At 42.8% G+C, this 11,245-nt stretch overlaps 1 protein-coding gene across 1 annotated transcript in view; it reads right to left on the reverse strand.

Annotated features, from left to right (window-relative positions):
* The window catches only part of abcc4 (ATP-binding cassette, sub-family C (CFTR/MRP), member 4), a 48,012-nt gene that overhangs the window by 21,874 nt on the left and 14,893 nt on the right, over window positions 1-11,245 (reverse strand). Inside the window, 5 exon segments of the mRNA XM_037696436.1 lie at window positions 3,119-3,368; window positions 3,671-3,796; window positions 9,059-9,222; window positions 10,468-10,557; window positions 10,636-10,967. Coding sequence (XP_037552364.1) covers window positions 3,119-3,368; window positions 3,671-3,796; window positions 9,059-9,222; window positions 10,468-10,557; window positions 10,636-10,967 — 962 coding nt within the window.

The following is an 11,245-nucleotide window of genomic DNA, read 5'->3' on the forward strand; positions in this document are numbered from 1 at the left end:
TATATATATATATATATATATATATATATATATATATATATATATTCAACTACCGTAACTCCCGGGCTATTGAGTGCACACGAATATAAGCAAATTAAAAATAATAATAAATCATTTTGTACATATATAAGCTGCGGTGGTGCACGTTGTAACGTGACATTTACACAGAAAGATTTTTATAATTTTTTTTATTAAATACGTACCAGTAACATAAACAAATACAAACGGTAAATGTTGTTTTATTGGCTGGTAAAAAAAAAAGTAGCCTATCAGGAAATCATTGATCAATAGCTTCATATTCCTCCTGTGCAAGCTTGTGCTGTTCTCCTGCGGAACCAAGCGCCCTGCTTACCGAACCCCCACTCCCCCAACCCCATCAACAACTGGCAGTACTGATGTAGCGCGGGGCGCAATACTTACACGCTAGCAAAAATGCTACTGATTACCGCCCCGCTACTCCCCACCCCTCGACAATTACAAGCAGCAACGTAGCACTAAGCTAGAGGGCGGGCAACAAACGTGACTCCATCCCATCCCCTGTCGTGGATAAAAACAGGCAGCAACGTAGCGCTAAGCTAGCAGACGGGCAACGCAGACGTGACTCCCCAAAATATACTAGCGCCCCGCCAAAGGAGGTGATCTAGGGGAAACACTGTAAAGCTGTCATTTCTAACCCGAACCCGGAGTCCGGCCTCGCGTTGACCCGGATTCGGACCTGGTCAGGCCACAATAATGTGCGGGCCGGGTCGGTGTCGGTGTTTTTATTGCGTCAGGGACGCGCGGCCGACGATTCAATTATATGTCAACATGTCTTGCCATACAATCACCTGCTGCACGCAGCCATTTGACCACGCTCTGACCGGCCGGTTGAAAGAGGTAAAAAGTTCAGTTAGGCTTAAGATGGACTAGTGCCAGCGATCCATCAGCCCAAATGGACGTTCATTCAGCCTCTGCACTCAGCGGACGCACGCGGCCGACAAACCAAACAGATGAGATCCCAAAATATCCGACATATAACAGCAGGGACCGATGCAGGTAAAAGCAGGGGAAGCATTTTATGCGCTTTGATGGCTCCTCAGCTCCGATCTTCTGCCCCCTTTACTCAGCCGCGCGTGTCCGCCGACCATTAATAACAGTCGGTTGTATAAGCAGTCAAAGTCTAATTAAAAATGACGGAAGGGGGGTTTCGGGTTCGGACTTGTAATTACAGTGAATTCGTTGGATCGGGTGGGGTTCGGAGCTGATGGCTGTGAGCTGGGGCTGGGTAGAATTTTTTTGGGCCCGAGTGAGACTCTAAAACACTGTGCAGGTAGTCTCATTGCATCATGAGGACCCACTCCGCCAAGAGGGACGTGTATTGGGCAGCTATGTGAGCGCCCGGGTGTGACGAGGCTAAATGTTTGGGCAGCATAAAGCTCGTTAGCCCGTCCCTCCCAAAAAAACAATAAATTAGCCGCAGCATTGTAAAAGCCGCCAGGTTCAAAGACTGTGAAAAAAGTTGCGGCTTATAGTCTGGAAATTATGGCAGTCTCATAAAAGCCTTTACCAAAATAACATCTTGCAAGCAGCTCCCTAACCTGCACGTATTTTTCCTTCTTACCTTTTTAGTTTTTACATTTTAATATTGTGGATGTTTGTGCTAAAGCAGAGAAGCAATATTTAATACAATTTGGTGATAATTTTTTAACTTTTTAGTAAAAAGTTAGCTTTTTACCCATTTTTGGCTCACAAGTCCTCCCATGATTGTTTGACAGTACAAGTTTGATGATTTTTGAACATTTTACCACAGAATATTCAACTTAGTGTGATAACGCACAAAAATTCTACATTAATCTAAAGTTTTAGCATTTTTTATACAGTTTATACATAGAAACTTCTATCTTCTTTTACTCGAGGTGCCTCTCACTGATGTAGGACTTGCAGTTTTCTCTTAAATAACACCAAAACTCTCATTAACTTCCATTATATTAAATCTCAGAGTTTTATCTTCAACACCACAACAGGATAGTCTCGTTTTACCGGCTGTACCTTCTACATAAAACACCACAGCTTAATGTAAATAAACATACCGCCACCAGAAGTTTCTTTGAGCTCCTCTCCTCGCCCTGAGAGAAATCCTGACTCAGCAGGTGATTTGTTGTTTTATAATTCAATAAAAGCTGCACTCATCATTCCTGTAACTGAGTATTTGTGTCACAAATGACATTTATAAGCAGAATTTAGAGTTTAAAACTGAAAAGCAGGGCAGGGAGAGAGTTAGAGTTGCCTGTCGTAGCTTAGGGCTTCCCAACACTGGTCCTTGAGGGACACCATCCTGCACGTTTTAGTTTCTTTTCCTGCTTTGACACACCTGATTTGAATGAAAGGGTGATTAACAGGCTTCTGCAGAACTTAATGAAGGAATTAAATCACTGAATCAGGTGTGCTGGAACAGGGAAACGACTAAAACGTGCAGGATGGTGTTCCTCAAGGACCAGGGTTTGAAACCCTTAATTTTTGTTATTAATCTAAGTTCAGCCACTAGTTTCTGACCAAACTGTTTTGTTAAAAAATACTTGGAAAAAAGAAGAACGTCAATAAATGTAGAAAGCCAATCCAAAAATCAAATCTGGCCGATATAAAAGCAATATTTACACCCAGCTAAACAATGAGGTTGCAGTTTTTTCCCCTCCTACAATCATTTACGCGATAACATTAAACGTTGACCAAGACGACCGCCGAGTGACACAGAGTTTAGACATTTAACAGAAAACCCCTTTATGAGCGTTATGTAACAAGACAAGGTATCTTTACAGATTTGTTCTTTACAGCTGCGCTCAGGAGGTTGAAACTGAAGTTCAACATTCCAGGAGAGAAAGAAGTCGTTCAACACAGACGGACTTCCTGAACAGCAGTTAACCTTCGATGATAAGGCAGCACCTGCACCCTTTTATCAGTCCTCTCACTAAAACCACAGTCAGGATAATATTTTACTGCCACACCGACTTAAGACCACTTAAAGTTAAAACAACCGTGTGACTTCTAGGTGCTTTTATAACCGTAATTACAAAGCAGCGATAACGGTCCTTTACAGTTAGTCGACTTGAACTGAATCTTTACTGTATCTTGTTTGAAATACCTGAATCCTTCGAATGCTCACGCGGGTCTCAAAAAGCTTCTCGACAGCAGAGGGGAAGAATAGCGTGACGGTGAGGCGCACGGAGGTGTACAGCGACACGGTCACGAACACACGGCTGGCCGAGATGGGATTCCCCAGCAGCACGTAGAGCGTGAACGTGACGAAGAGGATGATCTTGCTGGCGCAGAAGAACGAGGCCATGTTGAGACCTCGGAGGTAGGAGCTCTTCATGATCTTGGAGATCTCCTTCCTGTAAAAGGATAGATGAAACATAACCACCGAGATAGAAATGCACTAGAAAGACAAACCACAGAGCTAACAAGGCTAGAATTTGTGCGGCCATCTTGGTAGGTTCTACGTGGTGTCCTGAGAGACAGCCAGTATGTCAGAGGATGATAAATACCTGAATGAAAAACCTAAACTCAACCAAGAAGTCCTATATTAATTTCTTAGGTTACATAATGTTTGTTTGTTTGCATAGCTCTGATGGGTGTCAGCAAGTTCAAATGAACACTACGCAGAGGAAATATGAGCGATTGTTTACGTTTTTACCTTCTGACCTCAGAGACCAGAGCAGCGAAGGGTTTCTCCCAGGCGTACATCTTGATGATCCTGATTCCTGAAACCACTTCGTTCATTGTGCGGATTCGGCTGTCTGTGAGAACGGCTGTCTTACTCCTGGAAACGAGAAAAAAAAAAAAACGAACATCAGAATCTACACCGGAAAATAAATTATAAAAGCACTTAACAAAAACAATAATTCCTGATCAAATCGCCATCAAAAATACTTCCCTCTGAAAATGGATCCTGGTCTTCATGACTGAAAGACCAGAACCCCTACACTGACTCCCCCAGCACTGTTTTCACTCCTCAGAAAGGACGTTCAGCAAACTGAGTTTAATAATCCGAGAGCCCTGTCCACATGAGATCACAGTCCTTCTAAAACGATCCGTTTCCTCCTAATCACGACACCGTTTCTGGAAACATTTTCATCCACACATAAACACTGGAAAAACTACCTTAACGCTGTAGTACCTCCACCAGGCCTGTGTGTGGCGCTGTAACTCTTTCACGAAAACAACAAAAACAAGAAACAAGACAAGGAGCAGCTGCTGCAAACAACTCAAAATGAACATGGGGGCTGAAACTGAATCGTTGTGTGGACTGACGACGTCAAACGTCTCCTTTGTGTCGCTGTAAACTACCGTTGACCGGGAGTCATGTTAGTTTAAATCTGTGAATCTTATTGACAATTTCTAGCACAGTATCTAGAGGGTAAATTATACACAAATCGTGTAAAACTATTCCTATTTTCCACATTTTTAAATGCACACTTGATACATACTGTAGCAGTGTTTCCCCTAGATCAGTTCACTTGGGAGGACACACTTCATATTTTATTTTTGTCATCCGGGAGTGGGGGTACAGGATGGAGTCAGGTCTGTGTTGCCTGCCTGTCAGCTTGGCGCTACGTTGCTGTCAGTTTTTAATCGGGGGGGTGGGGGGATGCAGAGCGGAGTGGTACGTCAGTAGCATTTTTGCTAACACGTTTGTATTACACCTCGCGCTACATCAACAGTTGTTGACAGGGCGCCTCGCTTTGATAATAGTAGTATACGTCTGCCACAATTGTTTTTTGAATTGTTGGCAGATCAACAAGGAGAGAAAAACATTTTCCGTATTAGATCACTTGGTAATAAGTGGGGGGGGGGGGGGGCTGCGCTACTTAAGAATTTTATTGTTCATCACACGTGTCTGTTCATTGACGTAATACGAGATACAAAGATTTATCGTAATTGAACATCTGGCATTCGCAACACAGTATGTTTGGGCTCATATGAGAGATTAGAGGAGGTTCTATGAAATAATTTTCAAAACATGTTTAGATTGTCAACCCCAGGGGTCTGCAACCTTTACAACCAAAAGAGCCATTTATTCCCCCTTTGTTCACAGTTGTAGCAGGTTGTTTTGACTCCAGACACATTAAATTTAGTGATCATCAACTGGTGGCCCGTGGACCACTTTAAGTTTGTTGGAGGGGGCTTTTCTGGCCAGTAGGGGTGAGTTTATAAAACTAAAAAATATAAAAAATTTGTTCCGATATGAGCGTTCATCTGCGGGGCTACATTAGAAATGTGTGGTAGTCCCTCACTTATCGCGGGGGTGTCTGTAACATCACCCCTGTGGTAAGTGAAAATCCGTCAAGTAGGGACGTTATATTTATTTTAGCGTTTATATATATTTAAGGTATTATAAACCCTTCCCACACTCTTGCAACGTTCTGGACAACGTTCTAATCTCTCTATACGTTCTAAAAGAGCACAACAAAAGAGAGCAGATAGACTATGGTTACTGAGCCAATCTGTGCTGCAGGGTAGACTGGCCATCGGGCGCACCGGGATATTTCCCGGTGGCCTGGCCTGCTCAGTGATCACTTAGGGGGACTAAAGGCTCGGTTCTGGTCACGCTTAATTATTTTAAATAAACAATCCACGCGCTTGGGTTAGTGTGTCGTGTACAATCTTACATTGAAAACCCGCAAAAGAGTGAGTCCGCGAAAGTCGAACCATGAAGAATCGAGGGACTGCTGCAGGGATACTCATTGCGTGGCTCCCGAGCCACATGCGACTCACCATGCTTTATTGGTGGCTCTCGTGACAGGTTACAACAATACGCCAGCACAGCCAATACATTTTTAAAACGTGCCGGCGTATTGCGCAATAATTGCGCACGTCGGCTCGGGCTTCTTTGATGTGGTTTTACGAATAATATTGAGTTAATCTACTTGTTGAGGAGGAGGCAGGACCGACCGGCCAGTAGAGGTAAAAAAAAAAGAAAAAAAAAAAGGGTCCTGTTAATCTTAGATGGATCAGCTGATCACCGGCCGCGAGCGTCTCTGCACCTGTTGTTATCTGCGGTGAAGGAAGTAGGAGCATTTAAGGCAGGGCCGGTTCTAGGCATGGTTACATGAGGGGGCAGATGGAAATGTGAAGGGGGGGATCTTCATCCGTACACATATGACAGCATATTCATTGTTGAGCATGGACTTTGGTATTCATTGTTATTGACTTGTGTTTTCTTCATGGGATTGGGGTAATAGCTAAAAGCCGATTTTTTTTTTTTTTTTTTACATTTGTGAGTCAACATTTTCAACCATGAACACTACCAAGCAAAAACAGAGAAACTGACTGACCCATCCTGAATGCCTCACTGTGGTTCAAAAACAAATTACAAATACAACATGAAGAAAGTCAAGGACATGCACCACAGCGTCTCATCTCAGTACTAAGGTACATTTTGTTTAAACAGATAATGTGCTGGCTGCGTTTCTTTTTTGTTCATGGGTGGGTTGTTTAATTTCTTTCTATTTGAGTGACTTGTGGTGAGATCGTGGCTCTCCTCTCGACTTTGATCTGTCTTTCGAAAAAAAATAGTGAGGATCACTGGACTACTATATAAATATTTGAGAAATTAGATCCAGATCAAAAAATCCTCTCCTGACTTCAGGTTTCATGAAGTAGTCGGGTCATTTGGACAGTTTTTTTTTTTTTTTAATGAGCATGAACTTTGATGTCTTGAACCACTTTAGCTGTGGCTGCCTGGGAGGAGTCGACGGGGTAGAGGGCGGCCCCCAGAAACCATCTTTTCACCAGTAAACTGGTTGGTCCACTATGGGAGTGAGAGGTTTGGTGGGGAAACAGTTTGTTTGTGACAACTCAGATTGATGAAGTCCTTCGGATGAAGGACGAAACGTCTCTAAACAAAAAAAAAAGAAACTGTCCAGATGACCTGACTGAAGGGGCTTCAGGTGGGCGAAGACCGATTGAAACGCAGGGTTTTATTTCAGGAAAGCTGCCAGAGAGCAGGTTTGATTGACATCGTTACCATGGTGATACAAGTTTCTCTTTCCACAATGGAAAACAGGAGGTTATCAAGTTAGTTGACCTTAAGTTTAGTAAAGCTCTGTCTGGAATACCCCCCTGGACGTATGACTGCACCACAACGCACAGCCCAGACCACATCATGGTCTGCTTATGACAGAACCTGGATCAACCTGATCAGCAAGAACGATGAATCAGCATTCATAGAGGAAATACAACAGCTGACAAACCGGCTGATGCAAAGTCAACATCCTCTCTCTTAACGTGGACAAAACTACACCCGTGGTCAGACAACAGAGTGTCCACGCTTCACTGACAATCCTGTGGAGGATGGAAGAGATCTTTCTTGGTCCTTTCACATCTGTTCCGTAACGAAAGCAGCCCGACATCGTCTCAACTTTCTGCAGGGACTGAGGAAATCTCATCCCCCAGCTACCACTGTCACCACGTTTTACAGAGAACTATTGAATCATCTAGAGCTGCTGTGGGAAGTGAATCACATCAGGCTACATTTGTTAAAACAGCTGAAAAGAACGACTTCTATTTCAGATCCCTATTATAAAGATAATGTTCATTTACCATCGTCTTGAAGTGTCTGCACTCAAATGGATTGCAGGTTTACTTGTGGTTCCTAGAGTTTCTAAAAGTAGACTGGGAGGCAACTTCCAGTTTCTGTCCATGAGGCTGACACACACATTGTCCAGTTTTAAGATTAGACTTAAGTCTTTCCTTTTTGACAAATCCTATAGTTAGGGGTTGGGTTTCCTGAGCTATCCCTTAGTTATGCTGCTGTAGGTGTAGACTGCAGGAGGACAAATTGACCACATTTCCTCACTCTACTACTGTCTTTACTTGCTTTACTCTACCTGTTTGTATTTGTAATTATTTCTATCTTAACACATTTTTCTCTTTCCTCCTATAGGAAGTACATCTGGACCTGCCATTCTGTATTTGTCTGTTTTCTACTTCCTGTCCTCAAACCCAGACTGGTGATAGACAAAGCTTTTCCTTAGTTTACACATTTCCCAGGAGAAATTGATAAGTCAGCCTGTTTCAAGGCCAACCGGGGAGTCAGATTCAGATAAGCCACAATTGCTGATTTATTTTTTCTCGTCAGCCTTGAGTCGGTACTGGTACTTTCAAGATCTGAAATGGCCAGATTAGGGTGCATTCTACTGGTCCGTGCTTACGAGCCTCTTCAAGGTCGTTTTCATGCTGGCGAGTCCCAAAGCCGCAGGTGTCCTGCGATTCAAATCACTTCCAACTTATGGTTTAGCTCGTAAATCAGCTGATTTTGAGTCCTCAAAGCACGAACCAAACCTTCACATAGGCAGCAGCCTGACCAGGCCAAATTAGCTGCGGCCGTCTTCTTTGTATGTTGATAAACCAGGATCCGAACTATTCCAAAAACAGGAAGCCTGTTATCATAAATCAAATTATATACAATTTCGGCGTCCTCGATCAGCAGCAAAGGTAGACACATCACATTCAACTTCCCCAGAGATATATCCAGCTGCATGCGTGTCGTCCGAGCAGATGAGGGTTCTCCAGGACCCTGTCGCTTTTTTGAAAAGATTTTGTCATTTGCGTCAAAAGTCCAGTTGGTCAGATCCAAAACAGTAGTGTTCATTTCGGAAGATGTGTAAAAATAGGGGCTGCTCCGATACACAGACAGAGCAGAAAAAAAGCAGGAGGAGAACAGGGAGCGGGGAGAGAACATGTGCGCTTTATGACTTGGCCTTATAGAAATAAACTGAATTGAATTGAATGCAAATGACCTTTGAGCTTGTCTGTTAAAATCTGTATTTTTTTGTCTTGTCAGCATGTTATACAATAAATGCCTTTTTTGGCTTTAGGCTCTTCGACACAGAGGTTTTGTTTTTATACAAACAGGTAAGAAGCTCAAAGAAACAAGTAAACAAGTGCAAGTAATCCAATGAGCTCAGAACTTAATATAACCACAGCACTGTGTGTGGAGTACAACAATGGAAATACTGCATCAGTATAAAAAAAACAACAAGGTCTAAGACAGTGGTTTCAGCTTCTTGGTGTGTTTTACCTGAACTTAGAGAACAGACGCCCAAACATGGTTTGCGTGGGCATCAGGATCAAGAGGACCACCATTCCTGCCAGGCAGGACGGACCGATCTCCTCCCATAGCAGACCAACAACGGCAGCTGCCTGAAGGGGTCCCACCCACAGGAAGTGCAGGAAAATAGTTACCTAAAGACAAGAGAAAACCAGAATCACAACCCAAGCAGACATCTCGAACAACGAGAACTCCTCAGAAACCTGCGAAGACGGATTAAACATCAGCAGCCGTAAAACTCAGGGCTCTGCAGGAGCTCAGCAAACTGCCCCCCCGCTTATTAAAATGAAACTCAACATTCCAGAGAAGCAGGATTTGGTGCTCAGGGTGTAAATGGGCCTTAACCGAATACAGGAAAGAGACTTAACGCAGTTTTGTAAGGAACAGACTCGAGACGCAAGCAGCAGAAATGCACTTTTAAACCAGTGCTTCCAAATATCATCGTTATGAGTCATGATCCAAACATTACGACCATGTGTGTGGGTTGGAACATAAACAAATGAATCAATTCAGAGCTTTGCCTTTCCACGTCTTTCTTCACCACGAATGACTGAAGCAACTCCCTCATTACTGAGGATGAGGCCCCGATCCGTCAGTCCATCTTCCTGCTCCATCCTACCATCACTTGTAAATAGGCCTGTCACGATAACAAAAATTGCTGGGCGATTAATTGTCTCAGAAATTATTGCGATAAACGATAATATTGTTTGAAATTTGTCAATAATTAGTAACTGTCAAATTTAAGAAGAAACGGTTAATTTTTGAGTGTAGTACCTTTTTTGGCCAACAGATGTCAGTATAAGACTGTTTGAACTGAAGGATGAATAGTGAGGGAGCGAGCAGCGTGTCTCTTTAAGAAAAACGGGAGGGAGGCCCCTTGACGTGACATGGGCTGTCTCTCCTGTTTTTCGGTTCTCAAAATGGCGGACGCTCGGTGTGGTTTGAGCTCTTTAGCATAGCGTTTTTCACACAAAGCTTTTAATTAAAAAGCACATATCAGTAAACAAGTTCTGAGCTTCGTTTTGCAGAGAAAAACAACCTTTTAGACGAAGGCACGGGTTTCAACTGTGAATTTTGGAGTTTCGACAAGACGAATAAAGAATAAAAGCATAATTATTTCATCCAACAGAACCCCCAGCATTAACTTCTCCAACACAAGTGTTCAGATAGAAGTTTAGGTTTCACACTTAAATCAAACAAGTCATAGATTATTAGAAATACATTTTTTGAAGTGATTAGAAAATGTTGCTTTTTTATTTTTGGGTCCACATAAGGACTTCTCTTTAGAAAGCCGCCATCGTTCAAGTTAGCCTTCAGGTTTTCAGTCCTGGTCTGATCCTGCAGCATAAATATTTCCCCTAAATCTCATTTTCTCGTACCTCATCAAACCTGTTGACATCATTGGAAAGTAGGTTGACTATCTGACCTGTGGTGGTCTTTCCCATGGCTGAACTGCTCAGACACAGCGCCTGAAATAAAATTTAACAAAGTCACTTCTTCAGTAAGTTTAATTTTCAAATTGCTTCCGTTGTCTGCGACTCGCTGACCTTCTTGTAGATCATGTGACACATGGCCACTCTGATCTTCATGCCTGCCCTCTGAACGTGGTAGAAGTAGAGGTGATGGAGCACAGCCAGGCAGATGGCGCAGAAGGACATCCCGGCTGCGTAGCCCAGCGTCTCGTAAAAAGCAGTTTCATCAACTGAGCCGTAACTCTCAAAGTACCGGATCACCTGACCCAAGATAACTGGCTGCACCACTTTAATGGTCTCCTACAGGAGAAGAAGAGCAAAAATCATTTTAGAACCAAGAATCAGACTAGTTCAGGTTTGGAAACAAGACAAAACATGTTGATCACCTGTGGTAGCACTTTTAAATTCTTTATTTAAAGAAAGAACGAAAAAAGAAAGAATGAAAGGTAAGAAAGAACTTAAGAAGGTAAAAACGAATGACAGAAACAAGACAGAAAGTTAGAACCAGACAAAAAGAAAGAACCAGACAGAAAGAAATAACCAGACAGACAAACAGACAGAAAGAAAGAATGAACCAGACAGAAAGAAAGAACCAGACAGACAGACAAACAGACAGAAAGAAAGAACCAGACAGAAAGAAAGAACCAGACAGACAAACAGATAGAAAGAAAAAAAGAACCAGACA

The sequence above is a fragment of the Nematolebias whitei genome, chromosome 23 (genome assembly GCF_014905685.2).
Source record: "Nematolebias whitei isolate Nwh7 chromosome 23, NemWhi1, whole genome shotgun sequence".
Classification (NCBI taxonomy): Eukaryota; Metazoa; Chordata; class Actinopteri; order Cyprinodontiformes; family Rivulidae; genus Nematolebias; species Nematolebias whitei.